The 18,572-nt window shown below is 39.0% G+C and overlaps 1 protein-coding gene across 4 annotated transcripts in view; it reads right to left on the bottom strand.

The window, feature by feature from the left end:
* plekhg5b (pleckstrin homology domain containing, family G (with RhoGef domain) member 5b) overlaps positions 1-17,243 on the bottom strand; it is a 67,311-nt gene extending 50,068 nt beyond the window's left edge. For 2 of the 4 annotated variants that reach the window (XM_026332483.2, XM_026332484.2), the window contains exon 1: positions 16,585-17,243. In XM_026332483.2, the coding sequence (XP_026188268.1) occupies positions 16,585-16,666 (82 nt within the window). In that variant the 5' untranslated portion in view covers positions 16,667-17,243. Of the gene's footprint in view, positions 1-6,907; positions 7,156-16,584 lie in introns of those variants that run through there. The other 2 variants (XM_026332482.1, XM_026332481.2) reach the window with 2 other exon arrangements.
* Positions 17,244-18,572: the final 1,329 nt, after the last annotated feature.

Genomic DNA, 18,572 nt, shown 5'->3' with positions numbered 1-18,572 from the left:
AGAAGAAAAGAAAAACACATAATAAAACAAACAAAAAATGAATTACAGAATAAAAATGTTAGTATTTATGTTATTCCTGGAAAGGTTACTCTGTCACTAAAACATATTAATATCCAATATTAAGTGTCAAATATAGAATCACACTTGGTGACTCCTGAAAGGTGAATCACAAACCAAATACATACAGTTAAAACCCCTCAGTATACTTCTACAGGTGAATGATTTGGGCCTGTTGAGCAGACGTTAAAACACGAGCAGGTTGCAGATGTTTCTAAGGCTGAGGGTTCAGTGGCAGTAGGGGAAGGACTCCTACTTAATGTTGTTTTACCCCCATAGTGGTTAAATCAGACACATGTGCATCACACCCTCTTCTACCCCCTCCTTGGATCTATCCCTCTCCTCTACCACATCTAAGCAAACCCAAAGTCTCCATGTATAAAACTGAAAACCACAGAACAACAAGTGTAAACTGTTCCAGAGAAGGGTGGAGGAACAGCCAATTTTCAATGTAGACAATGGAAAAAAAAAAAAAAATGATTTACTCTGATGACTCATTTTGGAATTACTTAATGACAATGAAAAAAACACCATCCTCCAGTCAGGCATATCTAGGGCTTACATGACTCTTATGTTGAGATTGAGTACTGGCCAAAAATCCAATACCCTGTCACCCCATATAAGAAAAGTCATGACCGGGATTACCACATAGCTCAAATTTTTCAGGGCATTTATGTCAGAAAGTACAGTAATTGGTCAAGTGCAAGTTGATTATTACATAACAGTGTGACTTTTTGTGCCAGGCTATTCTTTTTATGAGCTTTAAGGGTGCTAAACTCCAAGCAAAACAGAGGCAAATTCTCTTTACTGGAAGCTGTGGCTGAGTATGACCTGAGGAATGCCAGTGTGCGCTTGTACATGTTTTAGACTGGCCCAGTGAACATAATGTACAAAAGGAAGGTAAGGAATGATGGACTGAAATTTGGAGATCAACACATCCCATATAAGAATACAAATTTAGAGCATTTTTCTACTTTTTTCTCATCTTAAGAACCCCCTGTCTCATCCAGAACACTTTTTAGAAAAACCTAAAACTGACACATGCATATGTAAATCATCCTTTATCTCTGTCTGGATCTAAGAACCCAACTACAACACCCAGCTGAACCGAACTCAGAGACAAGTTTAAGTAAAGTTTACTCATTCATTGATCAAACAAAACTCCTTGCTTCATTTACACCCCTCAGCAACTCCAATGTCCAAATCCTGGCCTTTTTTCCTATATTCGATGTTTTTTTCTATATTCGTATACACACACACACACACACACACACACACACATATATATGTGTGTATATGTGTGTGTATACGTTATGTGTAGAGTATGAGTGAGTAAGGAGAGCTGTGTGGCTTTGCACAGATAATGTGACATAAAGTCCAGATAATCTGCCAGCAGAGTGGTGTAGTGATTCATTTTTCTCCCTAAATACAGAATTTGATAAGCATCTGAACACTTACTAAAAACCTGCATTTTGTTTAGGATTTTTGAATAAGTCCACCAAACCACATTTGTGGTAATGTTTACTGCTTATGTAACCGGTTGCCTTAGAAGCCTCAGTGTGCCTGGTCTTCCAGCATCCGCATTGCCATCATGGACTTCTTCCCCACGCTCTTCGTCACTATGTGTATGCTGATCGTATGATAACTCTCGATGTGTTGGGAGAAACTCTGCGTTGTGTTGTGGTGTGTCGAGCACAAATAGTGACACAGGGCTTTTGCTTGATTTTGCCTTTTATTCTGGTACCTGGTACCCAAAACAAAACAGAGACCCTCCAGTGAATATTCCGCCCGTTCAGCTCCTCTCTCCCACAGCAGTTCCGAACAGGAAAAGGGGAGAAAGAGGGGCGCGATCCCCTTTTACAATGGAGATACCACCGAAGAACAACAAACATTCATCATTAACTCGAGTACGAGCCCTAGCGGAGTAGAGGTCTTACTACCCAAGTATGTTACCCTTGAAGTTGAAAGTTATTTTGTGTAATTATAACATTAAAATCACTTATAACCTGGTTACACTTAGATATTGTAATGTCTAGTCACCTACAGACTTCTAATAAAAGATGGCCTCTTGTGTTTTTGGTCACGTCTCGTCTAGGCAGTCTGTGTGTCTACCATTGAGCACACAGAGCTTTACACTGAAAACTGCTGCCTGCTACAGCTGGCACTTATGAGAGTGAACCATACTCAAGGCTAGTTTCAGGCTATAAGACTATAACAATGAGTTGAAAGACCAGAAAATATACATTAGAGTTAAGGAGAACTGCAGTGTTGAGTGATAATTCTCTGTGGATTCATCATAATATGACCCAGCATTAATGTAAAAATGCTGCTGCTGACTCAAAATAAAGAAAGAAAGTTTCAAAAAGGTGCCCATTTACTGTATTTGTTTCTCAAGGAAAATCCACACAATGTCAAATTTGTACATGCAGCACTGTAGTTTTACATGAAAAACAGACACTTTTCCTCACTTTTAACATATAAAGTGCTGAGAAATTTGCCTCTCATCCACACGTTAACACATGCACACTGACTGGAGTTACTGCTGTGAAAGGCCTGTCTACAAGGAGAAATCCCATGTCTTGCTCAAGGACAGTTCAACATGTGCTCAAGAAGGACCAGGGATCATATATCTCTCTATCTCTTAGAAGACCGTTACAATACTGGGTGCACATTAGGTGAATTGTAATGGGCATGAGAAAAGTGTGTTGGAACTGAAGAAATCAAGTGACTACTATTTTGGTCTATTTTGGAGACCAGAGCAGTATCTTGGGGCTGGGTGCTCCAACAGAGTTGAGAAATGTTTTCAGTAAAAGCTTAGGTCTTAATTACAGAGATAGTGAAAAGGTAAGGATCAAAGCCTCACTGTTGCTTCTGTGGCATTCCTCTTTTCAGTCTCTGCCAAATAGGTCTGCCTAAGCAGACACTGTCCTTAAACTGACCAGAAAGTAGCTGGATTTTCTAGAGACTGGCTGGCAAAGAGGACAGGATGAACAACATTTCTCCCCAGCCCTGTGTTATCACTTCCCCTTTCACTAATGGCATAAATCAGGCAGCACAACGGAAAGTTAGTGCCCCGGTGCCACGTCAAAAAAGCACTGAGAGAAGACAGGGAAGCATTTCAGTTCAGCTATGCACTTCTTCAGGGGTAAATATTTCATCTGTGGAGCTACTCTCATCTGCTCTTTCCTCCTCTTCTCACTCATGTGAGGTTGTCTTCATGCCAGGTCACTGAGTGCTTTCCATGGGAGAACAGAGCAATGGAAAAAAAACTTTTCCATAATGGGGCTAAAATCCTTAGCTCAAAATCCAAGCAAACTAGATCATCTCCTTGTAGAAACATTACATATAACAATGTAAAGTAATGTCTGATCCATGTTAATGTCCATTTTAATGACACCTGTCATGTTAAATGAATGAGGGTGAGAATTAGAGAAGCAGGTTTGAATTACATGCAAGACGCCTGTTTCATGTTCCATTATAGACTAATGTTTATAATATGGATATAGAGATTTCCAGAATAATAATATAGGTAAAACAAAACTGAGTTCATAGCTTTTTACTCATTCCTAACCATGAAAATAAAATTAGGAACTCTTCTTGTGGCTCTGTGAAGCTGTACAGAGGCAGAGTGGGCTTTGACAAAGACAATAGGGACATGCTGATGTTCAGAAGGTTATCTGTATGCTGTTTACCATGTATAGGTCTATCATTGTTAGCATGCTAATTAGAACTCTACACAAAGTATAGCTGAGGGTTTTAGTTTATCTCAGCAAATTGTCATCAAATCTAGCTGGACATTTATTGAACCAGAATGACGACTTCAAACTTTGGCACTGAAAAATAACACTTGGCACAGAAACCGGAACTGAAAAATTAAACAATGGCGCTGAAGCATTTGAACTGAAAAAAAAAAATTCCATTGAAAAAGTATTTATATACATACAGTGGTGTGAAAACATGTTGGCCCCCTTCCTGAATTCTTTTTTTTTTGCATGTTTGTCACACTTTAATCATCAAACAAATTTAAATATTAGTCAAAGATAACACAAGTAAACACATCATGCAGTTCTTAAATGAAGGTTTTTATTATTAAGGGAAAACAAAATCCAAAACTACATGGCCCTGTGTGAAAAAGTGTTTGCCCCCTAAACCTAATAGCTGGTTGGGCCACCGTTAGCAGCAACAACTGCAATCAAGCATTTGTGATAACTTGCAATGAGTCTGTTGCAGCGCTGTGGAGGAATTTTGGCCCACTCATCTTTGCAGAATTGTTGTAATTCAGCCACATTGGAGGGTTTTTGAGCATGAACCGCTTTTTTAAGGTCATGCCACAGTATCTCAACTGGATTCAGGTCAGGACTTTGACTAGGCCTCTCCAAAGTCTTCATTTTGTTTTTCTTCAGCCATTCAGAGGTGGACTTGCTGGCGTGTTTTGGATCATTGCCCTGCTGCAGAACCCAAGTTCGCTTCAGCTTGAGATCACAAACACATGGCCGGACATTCTCCTTCAGGATTTTTTGGTAGACAGCAGAATTAATGGTTCCATTTTGCTTGGCCCGCCACTCCTGGGAAGGTTCTCCACTGTTCCATGTTTTCGCCATTTGTAGATAATGGCTCTCACTGTAGTCCCAAAGCTCTAGAAATGGCTTTATAACCTTTTCCAGACTGATAGAACTCAATCACTTTTTTTCTCATTTATTTTTGAATTTCCTTGGATCTCAGCATGTCGTCTAGCTTTTAAGGATCTTTTGATCTACTTCACTTTGTCAGGCAGGTCCTATTTAAGTGATTTCTTGATTGCGAACAGGTGTGGCAGTAATCAGACCTGGGTGTGGCTAGAGGAACTGAACTTAGGTGTGATAAACCACAGTTAAGTTATGTTTTAACAGGGGGCAAACACTTTTCCACACAGGGTCATGTAGTTTGGGATTTTGTTATCCCTCAATAATAAAAACCTACATTTAAAAAACTGCATTTACTTGTGTTATCTTTGACTAATATTTAAATTTGTTTGATGATCTGAAACAAAGTGTGACAAACATGCAAAAAAAAACATGAAATCAGGAAGGGGCCGACACTTTTTCACACCACTGTATATATAAAAAAAAAAAATCTGTGTTCTCAACGCCAAAGTTTTTTGTTTTTGTTTTTTTCAGGGACAATCTTCTGATTTTTAGTCAGTTTTAGTTTAGTTCAGTCTGTTTTTCGGTGCCATTTTTTTTTTTTTTTTCAGTGTGAGATTTCTGTCACTGGTATTACGGTTTTGGCAGAGGTTCACTGAAGTAATTGCTAAACATAGCATATATCTTAGTGCTAGGTAGCAAGTTAGCTAACCTGTGGTTAATGGAAACGTTAGCCAAGTCTGTCCTGTGGTGACCTTTTTTGCTTCAGTTCAGAGGCCAGCGTGACTGCTGCTGCTGCACAAGGTCTCATCAATGTGCTAACACAAAATATATCCCAGCCTCAACACCAGAATTAATACTCAGGGTTTGTACTCATCCATCCTCCTGCTCATGTAGTTGCTGCTGTGGATTTGCTCCAGCAGACCTGCCAAAATATATAATATTATTAAGCTGGTTAAAAGCTAGAGTTAACTTCATACCAGCCCAAATCTTTGTGGAAAAAAAAAAAACAGGACAGAGACAGACTTATTTGAGGTTTGGAAGTTCCATTCTAGGCAGTGAGAGTCATCTATGCCAAGCCATTTTAACATTTAATGGAACCACATTTTGCAATTACATTTTGGATATTTTGCAGCCAGGCATGAGCCGTACTGTTTTTCCTTAATATGCAAATTATATGCAAAACATGTAGTATGCACGTTATTTAGCCCAAGCTAAAATCTGAAACCTTAAAAAAAAAAAAAAAAAAAAAAAAACTTTGGCATTGAAAAACAATGACATTGACTGACTGAAAATCAGAAGGCTGTCATAAAAACTAAGTTTTTTCCACTAATAATACCATACTATTTTTTTTTTTTTTCCAGTACAAATTATTCAATGCCAATGTTTAATATTTCAGTTCTTGTTTTGTTTCCAGTGCCAGAGTCATTATTCTGCCTCCTTATATATGAAGCTCCAAATGTGCAGGGCTTGAAATGGATAGGGGACAGACATATAACAGCGTCTCTAAACACTCATAAAGACTGAATGTCTATAAACTTAAACTAGTAAACCGACCAACAGCCAGACATTGCCGTTACTAGAGCCATGCTACTCTCATAAAAAAGACAGATCAAAAATTCATACAGCTCAAGAGCATGGGCGGATGTATGGGGGGCAAGGCTATAGACTATAGGCTATAGGGCAACCCTACCCTATTTCTAGATTCGCCAGTGCTCAAGAGTCATCAGTAGAATTCAATATTTAATATTGCACATCCATTCACCAATCAGAGATATTTAAAAACAAGGGGAAATATCTCCATATAAGTCTCGGGTGAGTCTATGAGTCTCGGGTCCAGCAGGAATTGTCGGTGGCACAGAGTGAATAGCCAGCGCCCTGTCCACTTTCAATGCCACGACTATAGTGAGACCCTTGAGCAAGGCACCGGACCCTCAACTGCTCCCCGGGCACCACTGCTCCGGGTGTGTGTTCACTGCTGTGTGTGTGCACTTTGGAATGGGGTTAAAATGCAGAGCACAAATTCCGAGTATGGGTCACCATACTTAGCCATATAAGTCACTTTTACTTGTTCACTTGTTAATAATTTCAATTGTACAGTCAGTCCTTATCCAAGCAACAAACTGTTTCAGTCAAAATAGAAAAATTCATGAAGTACATTATGGTCTGAATCTACAAACACATTAAGTCACCACTTCGTCAGACAATACACCTCATCTTCAGCTTACCACACACATCGTGGATGCCGTCCAGGGATGATGACCAGGAGAATCGCTCTATTCCCACTTGACTGAGAGAGGATGGCAGTGCCTCCAGCTCATATGCTCCACGCTTTTTCCAGTACAGGAACATTGTGTCTTCTTCAAACAGCTAATGTGTCAGAGTATTTAGTATAACTCAACTGTTCTAATCATTGCTCTACACTCATGCTTGGGTCGGACTCATTCCAAAGTGTCAACCGTTGAACTGATATTCCTAACCAGTCCCTGACCATCCAAGAACTTCTGCAGACAATCAATATACCTCCATCATCAACCATCTTTTTATAGAAAACTTGCCAGCCCCGCTCAACTTTAGCCCTGCCAAAGATGTTAAAAATCTCCACATGCACAATTACCTCATCCAGCTAAACCAACTCTCTAGAACTATCTAGTCAAATCTGATTCTATTCCAAGGCTGGTGCAAGGGAGCAAACACATTGCTCTTAAAGACCATTACATCTCCAGGGGACAATAATATTGATTCTAGATCTAGAACAAACTTTAGCACTGCCATCCAGGGTTTATCAGCCAAGCCTTAAGCAGGTAACAAGTGCTATTACTGACCACACACCTGTCCACAAATCAAAGACTAATGTCTCTGAACCTTCCTTTTGACACCTTTTCCTGTTATTCCTGTAGATTTTTCAGTCCTTCACTAATCATCCACTGAAAGCCATCCACCAAGAGCTGTCAAGCACCAAATGCTGCCCTTTCTTATACTTTTAACATAGCTATTTTGTATTAAATTACAGATGCTCTAAAAAGGCATCTCAGTGCAGCAAGTAAAATACCCTCTGCTATTCCCTGAGCCTAGAGTTTATCCATAGCAAAGTTTCTCAAACTGTACAAAACTTGCGTGTGAGGCAATCTGCTGATGTTAAAGTCCTGTGTAGGATCTCCTGGCGATAGGGGGGTTTCTGCCCACTCCATCAGACAAGTGTTGTATTCATGCAGAAGTGAGTTGCATGCTGGGATGGGCAATTTGGGGCAATGGCTTTTGGACTGGGTGACACAAAGATCTCTTTTAAACCACCTCCCACATCCAGAGTGGACTTTCTTTATGTTTTGCGCAAAACTGTAGAAGGCTGACATTTTTCTGCATTAATTAGTACCCATGCCCTTTGTGTTTCCTGAAAGATTTATTCCTTTTTATGAATACACCAGCTCTACTGTGAATGACCTCAGTTATTCCTGTGGAGGTACAATGCACACATTGGCGTCCTGGAGATGAGAAACAGCAGATAAGCAAAATGACTCCCATTATAAGAGTTTTAAATGAGACAATGTATTTCACTTTTCTAATATCTCTGAAAGGTTAAAACAACATGCAGTTAGATAAGTCAAGGCATATTTCCCCAGTGTTGCTTAAAGGCTGATGCACTGCTATTATGCATCTAAAATGGGAGAAGAAATACTGTGAGAATGTACTGCGCCGGTCGAGGGAAGGGAGGGACGTTGTCACACACACAAGGACCCACATGTCCAATTTTGGGATAAGAAATTAGAGGGTAGGATGGGAGCCGGTTTGCTGCTCAGCTCTGGGCTTTGCAGACATATGGTAATAATCTAAAAAGCAGCTTTGAGCATGCAGCTTCCTTTTTAATGAAGAGAGCAGTCGTGCAGCATGAGAACTGGGCAGCAAATACAAGGGCCAATTTCCACCTACTGCTGAAAGAAAGAGGAGGCATAAGAGGTATTAGACAGCCTTGCTATGATCACTATCCATCAAATCACCTTTTAATAATAAAACTTTTTAATAGTCATGGCAAGGCTAGAAAGTACTTGCTCCATTATGGCAGTAATAGAAAAGTTTGTAGGTTATGAAAGAAAAATCATATTCATTTCAGAATGGAATCCAAGCAATTAAAACACAATGTCCACAGTGCAAGGATCTGGTCATCTGACAGCACACGGTTTAGAAAACCATGAGTAAAAATAAAGAATAACTACATATTGACACTTTGTTTAAATTGTAAGAGCAAATAAGTGTTAACTTTTTCCAAATGTGGTTTACATCTCTTCGGTGGCTGGTGACATGCGCCTTTCGCCCGAAAACAGCTGAGACTCCAGCAGATCCCTGTGACCCTAAATAGGAATAAGCAGGTGTAGATAATGGATAGATGGTTTACATCTCAATACCAATGCTCAAATTCAAAGCATGCAACCCTCAACAGCATAATGCTGGACACTCAACCTCTTTTCTGATGCCAGTGGTGTTAACAGGTTCTTTACTGAGGCTAAGTAATGGCTCACTATAAAGGTGAGCCACCATGAACCTCACATATTTTCTGTGGTAATGCCTTTTAAAAGGAAGGTCTTTGGTAGTATCATCCAGGATATTAAATAAACAGCTCGGCATAGTTGGGCTTCCCTAATTGAAAATATCAAAACCACTCTCATGTCTGTTCATTACACATGAAGCTACAGACAGGAGACACTTAGCTTAGCATAGCATAGCATGGAAGGGGACAGACATATGGCAGCTTCTCTGAGCATGCATCTCTGTGTGGAAGTAGAGGTAAACTGCTGGCTTGGCTCCATTCAAACGGTCACAACATAAATCAAAAGTCTGCACTACTCACTAAATCTCAAGAGATAAAAATTACCACAAAAGATGTGAAACGCCCTCAAGATGCAAACCGACCACAAAGACATACAAGAAAATGTCATATTTAATAGGCTGATACAATAAATATTGCACTCTGGGTAAGAAGGCAAATAAGCATTTTCATCAAATTGTTAAAGTATTCATTCAACACAGTATAGGTTTATCAGTAAACACACTTCACATCTTTGAAATCAAAAACTGAGCAATTTATTCCAAGTCTGCTTCCTGTAGAGTGAGCATGAATAGAGTATTAACTAATGCTGACTCAACTACCTCTATTTAGTTCTAGTATGAGACAGAAATAGCAGGCAAAACCTCCTAGTGTGCCGAGCCTAAACAAACTGGCTTCTCAATAGAATCATACTCACTAAAGTATTAATGGTGTGTTGAAAAATGACTGTGTGAGCGGCTGCCATACAACAAGGCTGAAGTGTGTGCATTGTAGGGAAAAAAAGTGTGTGAGTTGCAGTGTTGACAGAGGGAGAGCAGTCAAAGGCTTGTGCGTGCTCATGTGGAGGAGGTTTGGGGTTATATTTAGCAAGGTGGCCCATCAAATAGGCCGAGGTTAACCCTTCACCAGCAAACTAAGACTAGGGAGTAGTTTCAAGATTTCTCAAAGAGCCACTCAACAGCCTCGTCCAGGCAAACTGTCTGTATTCCTATCTCAGATGCAGAGAGTAATAAGTACAGGCTGTACTGGTGCATGCGTTCATCATTCATTCAAGAACAACAAACATTCTCCAGTCTACAGCCAAGAAAGCAGCTCTATAAAAGAATATTCAGCTGTAAAACAGGATTCTTGCACTGTGCGTTCTATGCTGGTTGGTGTATGCTGATATTTTGCTGAGTGAACATGTCTTTGTGTGGTGTGACTGGAGGATGATTTGTTATTGTACATTTGGGAAATTCAGCAACACAGCGATTTGTTTGTCCATTCAAGAAGTGTTCAGAACTGACTGACTGTGCCCACAAAGGTCCACAACAGTTTGGGTTCAATGTATTTGAGCTTTTGGCGTACCACAAACATCTATGCAGAGCCACTGCAGTGAAGCACATGCACAACAACAAGTAGGCATGAGCAAAAGCTGTTTTTATACGCAATGTTTACATCCCAGCTAATGTCAGTATGATCACAGGCTCACAATGTATATACTGCTGATGTTCAACAAGTATAATGTAGCGCTAAAACAAAAAAGTTAAAGAGAATGACATTAATTTTTGCAGGTAAAGCACTGTGCATAAGTTTTAAGCATTTCAGATGTTTTACATTATTAAGACAATACCATCAGGTGTCTGGCTGATCCCAGGTTCATTGTGAAGCCCACTGTGCACAACAACAAGCCCATAAAGAACCCACTAAAGTTCATCAAGAACTATTTTCAGAGGCAAGAAGAACCAGGAGTCCTATAGCAGATGGTCTGACCTCCACTGATCTCAGCAATGTAGAGTTAGTCTGGGATGACACGAAGAGACGCTGGAACGGCACGAATCTACAGAACTGCAGTAACTTCTCCAAGGTGCTGAAAAGTACCAGGAGAAACTGTGCAGGTCAAACCGAAAAGAACTGCTGCTGGTGAAGGGCAACTGAGAGTGCTGCAAATACTGATTAGACTCTTTCCCCTTTACTGCAAATTGTTTGAAGTTAATTGATAAATGAAAATGATAAATTAAAAACTATTTATGTAATTTATATTAAAAGCAGCTTTTAGGAAGTGAAGTTTTATTTTTTTTAATTTTTCACCATATTATTAACAATGGTATTTAAACATATTGTATAAATGATAGTCTATGTCCTGTGCACATAACCTTGCATCATGAAGAGGGTGTGCAGGACCATGCCCACTCAGTTTATTACTATGAGACATCATGTAATTTAACATCTTTAAACCAGCAATTCAGGGGGATAAAACAACCCCTCTTCAACTTGTTGATATGAATAATCCCATAATTGAAACAATCTGGTTAAAATTGCAATGGGGGCTGCCATTGAGAAGCCAATGACAGAGTCAACAGGAATCAAAAACACTTATTCCATAAAAGTACAGTCATTGTCATGTGGAAGGCTGCAATATGCATAAACATTCATTTAGCCAGGGTGGAGATTATAAGTGTAGAAGGACACATTCAGAGATAAACATTTGCCATTGTGTTTTCAGACTTAAAGAAGGTGTAGGTGTGGATGTATGTGTGTGCATGTAATCTTAAAAGAGTATCTTTTGGTCTTTGCACACTTTGAGACCTTGTTGGGTTTTAATCACATTAGTTGTCTAATTTTTTCTGAAATTAGTTGATTAAAGTGACTAAAAAAAAAAGTTAAATCCAGATTTTAGCGGTCATGTAAAAATCTATACTAGAGGCTGACCAAACAGACAACCTTGGTTGACGTAATTTTAAATTCAAATTAAATGTAATTGCAAAGCAAAGCATTTTTCTCTCTGCAGCCTGGTGATGCAAAACAGCAGAAGCAGAACAACAAAGAAGCTATACACCATCTGAATTTTGAAACACGCTATGAGGCAATGTCCCAGAAAATATGCAAGAGAAACTTATTGCTGTGAGCACATTTATGACAGTGACTTCATCTGTGATTGAAAACAGCAAAACATGACACTGTAATGAATGACAGAAGGTCAAACCATCTGTCATGTAATGTCATATTCACCTGCCTAGGGAGCCATAGATGCCTTAAAGGAATAATCTCACATTTTGTAAAATCTGCTTTTGGACTGGAGGAAGTTTTGAGTAATTCTTAGAACCTTTGGAGAAAGTTCACCTTTTTTGAACTGAGGACTTTAACAATTCTTAAAGCGCTGTTCTGGGGGGGCTTTTTTTAGCTTCTACTTCAGTACAATACATATGTCTTAGAGCTAATTCCCTAGAACTGTTTCATCTGATAGCACCTATTACAACTGGTATGTGAAAGGGGTCACTAATGAACCAACAGAGAATCTTCATTACAATTTGTGTGAGCTCTGTGTAGTTATAGCATCTTTTAGCTAATTGTTTTGGTTTTCTGAGCCACAAGCTAGTTTGTTAGTTCATTCTTACCGTTCTCACATCATTTTTAGCAACACTGTACACTAAATGCCGAGAACTGAAAGACAAACACATTTACCAGCTAACAAGTGGACAGAACGCAGCATTAAGAAGCTAAAGAGACAGATATTTCTCTGAGGTGTAAGTACTAAACCAAAAAAATAGCAAAATGAGAATGAATACTGAACTTACATTTCTCAGAGGGACACAAACATGAGTCCAGATAAACTATGTTGCACCATGTTTGCTGAAATAAGCAATTGTTTGCTACCAAGTTCACCAAATTAACTTAGGCGACAATATGTCAGTGTTCTGTTAACAAGTATGAAGCAAGAGCCTGGAGTCTACTAGCTTTTAGCTTAGCTTAGCATAAAAACTGGAATCAGGGGGAAATAGTTAGCCCGGCTCTGTCTAACAGATTGTTGTAACAACAGTTGTAAAACAACTATACCACGAGCTCAAAGACTCACCAACACATACAATATCTTGTTTGTTTATCCATAAATACAAACCAAAATGTAAAAATGACAAGTAGAGGTTTTACAGCCAACTTCATGCAAAATCCTCAAGTCGCTAGCCGACAGCTGGTATTATCAAATATATGGTAACGTTAGTGTTGAAACACACATCTAGTGATCAGCTAAAAAAAGCTGATGAGAGTATGTGTATCAAATCTTTCCCTATAGCTTACATAGCACCTTTGTCACATTAAAACCATGAAAACTTATTTTATCAAGTATTCCAGGAGATTTATAGGTTTAGGCAACCTAATTTTAAAGCTCAACAGATAAATTCAAGAAAGACGTCCTCAAACTATAAGTAAACCAGTTTTAATATATCAGTAACACGGTACAAACAGTTTGGAGTTCAGCTACACCTATAATCAACATTTTGGTGAGCTCAACCAAACTGTAGCTATTCAGATTCAGATTTACTACTGACAATTTCTTTTATGAAATGAGTCTGTTATAAAGAAATAAGGAGATACCAGAAACATACAAGAAAGGAAATTAATGCTGTGTTAGACACTAGGAAAAAGATCAAAGAGTCATTGCTGAAGTGCTTAATTTGTTTTCTGTCAGACGGATAAGGTTTTCAGTCTGGGAAAAACCAAGGCATTACAAGGGTTACCCGTATTTACTGTGGTAAAGAAAAAGCAAACTTGCAGTCTTTAAGCACATTTTTAAGATCAAAAGTAAAATTAACACCAGATCCATAAAACGTTATGGAGTCTGGTACATTAGCAACTTCAAACACAGTTCACCTCATAAAACAAATAATGTTTGTCATGCAAAAAATATTAGGATGAGCTACAATGGTGCACATGAAGCTGGAATAATTATTCTTGAGTAGATGGAAACGAGAGAGACACAAAAATGAGAGCAACGATGACCCAAAGACCCATCAGGAAAAGGCAGAAATGCAAAGAGGGGGAAAGAGAAAGGAAATCACAGCTGGGGAAAAAAAAGAGGAACAATGGAAAGACAATCTGAAGAAGGAAGTTTAATCTGTAACAAACCACGAGCCATGCCAAATTCACTAACACACACATACAACATGGCACAGAGTATGTACCCAGATTACACCAGTCAAGTCAGGTTCAGGTGCTGCTGCTTTTTTTTTTTTTTACATTGAAACCCACATAAAACCATTACAACTTAAAGTCTATTTAATACATCACATGACCTTTATCACCTGATGAAGTTTGCATAGTTGTAGAATTGTGGATGTGCAGTAGACAGCGAACAAATCATCTGCAGTTCAATGCAAAATCTATCTGTGATGGATAAAAGGCTCAAAAACAGCCACTAAATACACCTTGTGGAAAGAATGAAGTTTGAATTTCAGCTTTGAAGCCCACATGTACAAGGAGTGGCCCTGTGATAGACTGGTGACCTGTCCAGGGTTTACCCCTGCCTTCCACCCCAAAGAGAGCTGGGATAGGCTCCACCCTAGTTAAGGAATAAGCGGATATAGATAATGGATGGATGCATGGATGTACCAGGAGTCCTTAGCACTAAGAAAAATAGAAATCTGACCATCTCAAATTCCATCCAAAACCCATTATCTGATGAAGATCACACAGTCAGATCAAAAGCTCCAGAAAAGGTGCTAAATGGACCTTGTGGTGAATAAAATTTAAACCTCATCTCTAAAGCCAACATGAACCTAAAGTCCTACAAGTCCTAAGAAAAAATGGAAATCTATTAAAAAAGTCCATGCAAAATCCACTGGCTGATGAAAAACATGTGACATGATTAAAAACTCCAGAAGAGCTCCTAAATAGGCCTTGTGGTGAGACTTTCTTCTAGAGCTTTTCTGAAAGACCAGAACTCAAATTTGCTGAAGATGATGTGAAGTGATCAAAAGCTAAATGGCCATTGTACTGAAAATTAGGTCAGTAATGTTGAATCCTAAGCTTGTAGCATGATTCAGAGCTGCAGAGCAATTATTTAGTGGCTCAACAGAAATAAAATTTGCAACTATTTTAATGACTCATTATGTAAACAGAATTTCAGCTAAAATGAAAAAAAGGAGAAAAAAAACCCTCTTTGCTTCCCACTTTTTAAATATGAGGATGTTCTGTTTTTGTGGACTAACTCTATAAACTGAACTTTTTTGTCTTTTGGACTGTTGGTCAAACACACCAACAAATTTTAAGAGGTCACACTGCAATCTAAACTTTTCAAAAATACTGAAAAAAGGCACATTACCTGCAGATGAACTGAAAATAGTTAAATAATTGCAGTCCCAGTGAGATTATCAATAAATGATGCCAATAATGTTCCACCATAAACATATGGGTGTATCATATTACCAAGATAAAGTGTTCTAAACTAAACAAACACACATAAAACCACTGATTTAAGACAAAGCGTCATGTGCCTTTTCTACAGATGTCCTTGTTTATGGAGACTGACACTTTAACACCACAACAGTGAATAAGTGAGTAAAGAGCTGAGATTTCTAGTCTCCGTTTTTGTTTTTCAGTGGTGGACAGAGACCAGACAAGACATCTGGTCCCAGATTAGACCAGTGTGTTTAAGACAAGCTTAACACTCCAGTGGCCTGGAACATTGAAGGGTTCCAGACTCAACCAATTAAGGCAGCTAAACTTTAACTCCATGCTTACTTCACTTACAGTATGAACCCATGAACTACCAGCACTGATTACAACACAGAGGGGAAACCTAGAGGAGAGAGCTAAAAAGTTGAGCTCTGAAGACCTGAAACAATTAGTCAATTAACTGATTAGAATATTAATTTAGAACAATTTAAATGTAAATGTAAAGTTACAATAACAGTAGCCTATAGGCTATTTTAAAAAAATGCTAACATTCATTGGTTCCAGCTTCTCAAATATGAATATTAACTTGTTTTTCTTATTATTGTAAGCTCTTCATTGTGGGTTTTTGGATCAAACAAACTGGTTTCTAACTGCAGATTAATCAATTATGAAAATCCATTATTTTGCAGGCCCAGAAAAAAATCTCCATAGGCTATTACAGTTTTCACTTTGATCTGAATTATGAACCAAGAAACAGAGGAAGACCAATGACAGGTCTGGGGGGAAATAAAATAAATAGTGTTGTGTGTAGTGATTCACACAAGGTAATATTTATCATCTGAGTGCATACTGAGATGTCCAGAGATCCATTCATCAAGAGGGGAGAACTTCAGATCAGAGTGTTCCTTCTGACTAAACTATCTCTGCTGCCAGCTGGGATAATTGTTCAAGGTCACTTGCCAAATCTAGTCATTAACTTTGTTGACTGGAGGACAGCATAAAACAAAGATGTGGTGCTTGAGGGTCAAAGTCATGGGGGCTATTTTGTTCCCCTTCCTGTATGACTAAAGAGCATATGTGCAGAGAGTGAAATGCTCAAGCTGTAACCAGCATTCAGGTGATTCACTTTAACAGCCTTCCAAAATAAAGTACTGCTAGTAGCACAGATAAGCAGAGTGTATTTAAAAGCTGACTTCATTCATTTTTACTTACTGAGTCGTAATCTGAGACCAAGCCAGCTCCTTGGTGGCGATTTGTGCAGAACTGAATTCATGGTCCACTTATTTGGCACCATGTGCAGTATGCATGCAGTCCTCGTTGAACAATCTCCTGGACCAGCTCCACGCAGGTCTGTCTGTAGGTATGGCTGGCTCAACGCGAATCACCCAGCAGTGTTCAGTCTGCGCTCTTCCTTAAGGCATTTTCATGTTCTCATTTCTACTGTCGCTCAGGCTGTAGCAGCTGGTCGGTGGCGGGCACAACGCTGAACGGTGAACGCACGGGAAATAGTGGCCAAACGCATCGGTTCATACCCCGAAAAGTTAACAAAGATATAATCAGCTCTGAGGTTTAGCTGCGCGCTGGACGCCGTGCTAAGCTGTTAATAACCTGTTGCCGTCAGCACAAAAAGAAATTTCCTCGACGTCCGACAAACCGTTTGCTGACGAAGATCTGAGCAGGAGCTGGACAATGAGGAAAGCCTTCTACAGGGCCCTTTAAAACAGCGAGTCCACGGTTGCTCCAGCCAACTTAAAACAGCGTGGATCTAAAGCTGAAAACATACTGTCCGCTGCTTCGTCTCGCCGCCTTTTCCGATCAACCATCAGCTCACCTTCCATTCATTCGGAGAAGCTGGATCCACAAAGGCTCAATGCGGTTTCTCTCTCAAGAGGCGCAATGTTGCAGCTAGAGGCGCCAGAGACACCCACAGCACATCCATTCAGCAGCACACAGTCCAACCAGAGGACCAGACACTCAGCTGTGTGTATTCACACAGGGTCAGACATGGACGGATTAGCGCATGGGCCTACCAGGGACCTGAGAGGTCAGAAGCCCCTGGGCTGGATCCTCTGTGAAAAATGACCATTATTATTTCTTGCTTTAAAGTAAAACTCAGTAAAGACATAAATCATCCACAGGAGCCACAAAAAAAGAGCGAAGACAAACTGCCATTAAGGAACAATCGTTACGATGGTGCACAAAACAATTACAAAGACAGGGGGAAAATTGAATCAAGTGACACAGAGCAGCCATAAAGACATGAACAATGACCATAAAAAAAAAACAAAGCAACCACAAGAAGACACAAAACAACCGCAGAGACATGAAAAGTGACCATAGAGATACAAACTAATCAAAAAGACATGAAAAATGACAACAAATACAATCATATACCACAAAACCCACTCAAAGACAAAACAGACCATAAAGGGAACCAAAACAATCATATACACACAAAACAATCACAAAGGGATACAAAACAGCTGCAAATAGGCAAATAACAATCATAAATGAAAAATACCATAAAGAGACAAAAATTACCCAAAAGACACATGACCATAAACAACAAAAATCACAGGGATCCCAGAGACCTGTCAGTCAGCAGCTCTTACAGCCTTTCTTACCAGTTCCAATGATAAAGATGTAACAATTTTGGAAACAGTAAGTCTTCAATTTTCAGAAAGTAACAGGTCTCTGATAGCTGTCTGATGAATGCACTGTTGCTAGTGGTAAACTAATGCTAATGTTAAAACTAATGTTTTTTTTAAAAAAAAACAGGCTCCACCTGATCTTTTGAAATGAAAACCTTAAAAATGTGCACAATAGCTATGATAAAATACTACAAGCCTGAAGCTAAAGCCATCCAGGCAAAAAGAAATAATGTAAAAGAATATAATGGAATATAAGAAATAATGATCATTTCCTAATTATTAGTACTAATTAATGAATTTCATGTATCTATGACCACTGGGTGGACTTACTACCATGAATATGCTGCAGTCAAGCTGTATTGTGGTTTTATTTATGCCTTACTCTTTCATTTTCAAACAATATGTTTCACTTTTAAAAGAGAAAATGATTTGAGGATGAAGAATAATCACCGAGTTTGACAAATGCAATGCTTTTTAATGCACATTTAGCTGGAGCTTGACTGTGAACTTTCCTAAATCAAATCAAGAGCAGGACAGGGGTGCTATCAT

The sequence above is a fragment of the Mastacembelus armatus genome, chromosome 7, assembly GCF_900324485.2.
Source record: "Mastacembelus armatus chromosome 7, fMasArm1.2, whole genome shotgun sequence".
In the NCBI taxonomy this organism is placed as follows: Eukaryota; Metazoa; Chordata; class Actinopteri; order Synbranchiformes; family Mastacembelidae; genus Mastacembelus; species Mastacembelus armatus.
Note: the sequence above shows the minus strand (reverse complement) of the source record. Positions and strands in the feature narration are given on the sequence as shown.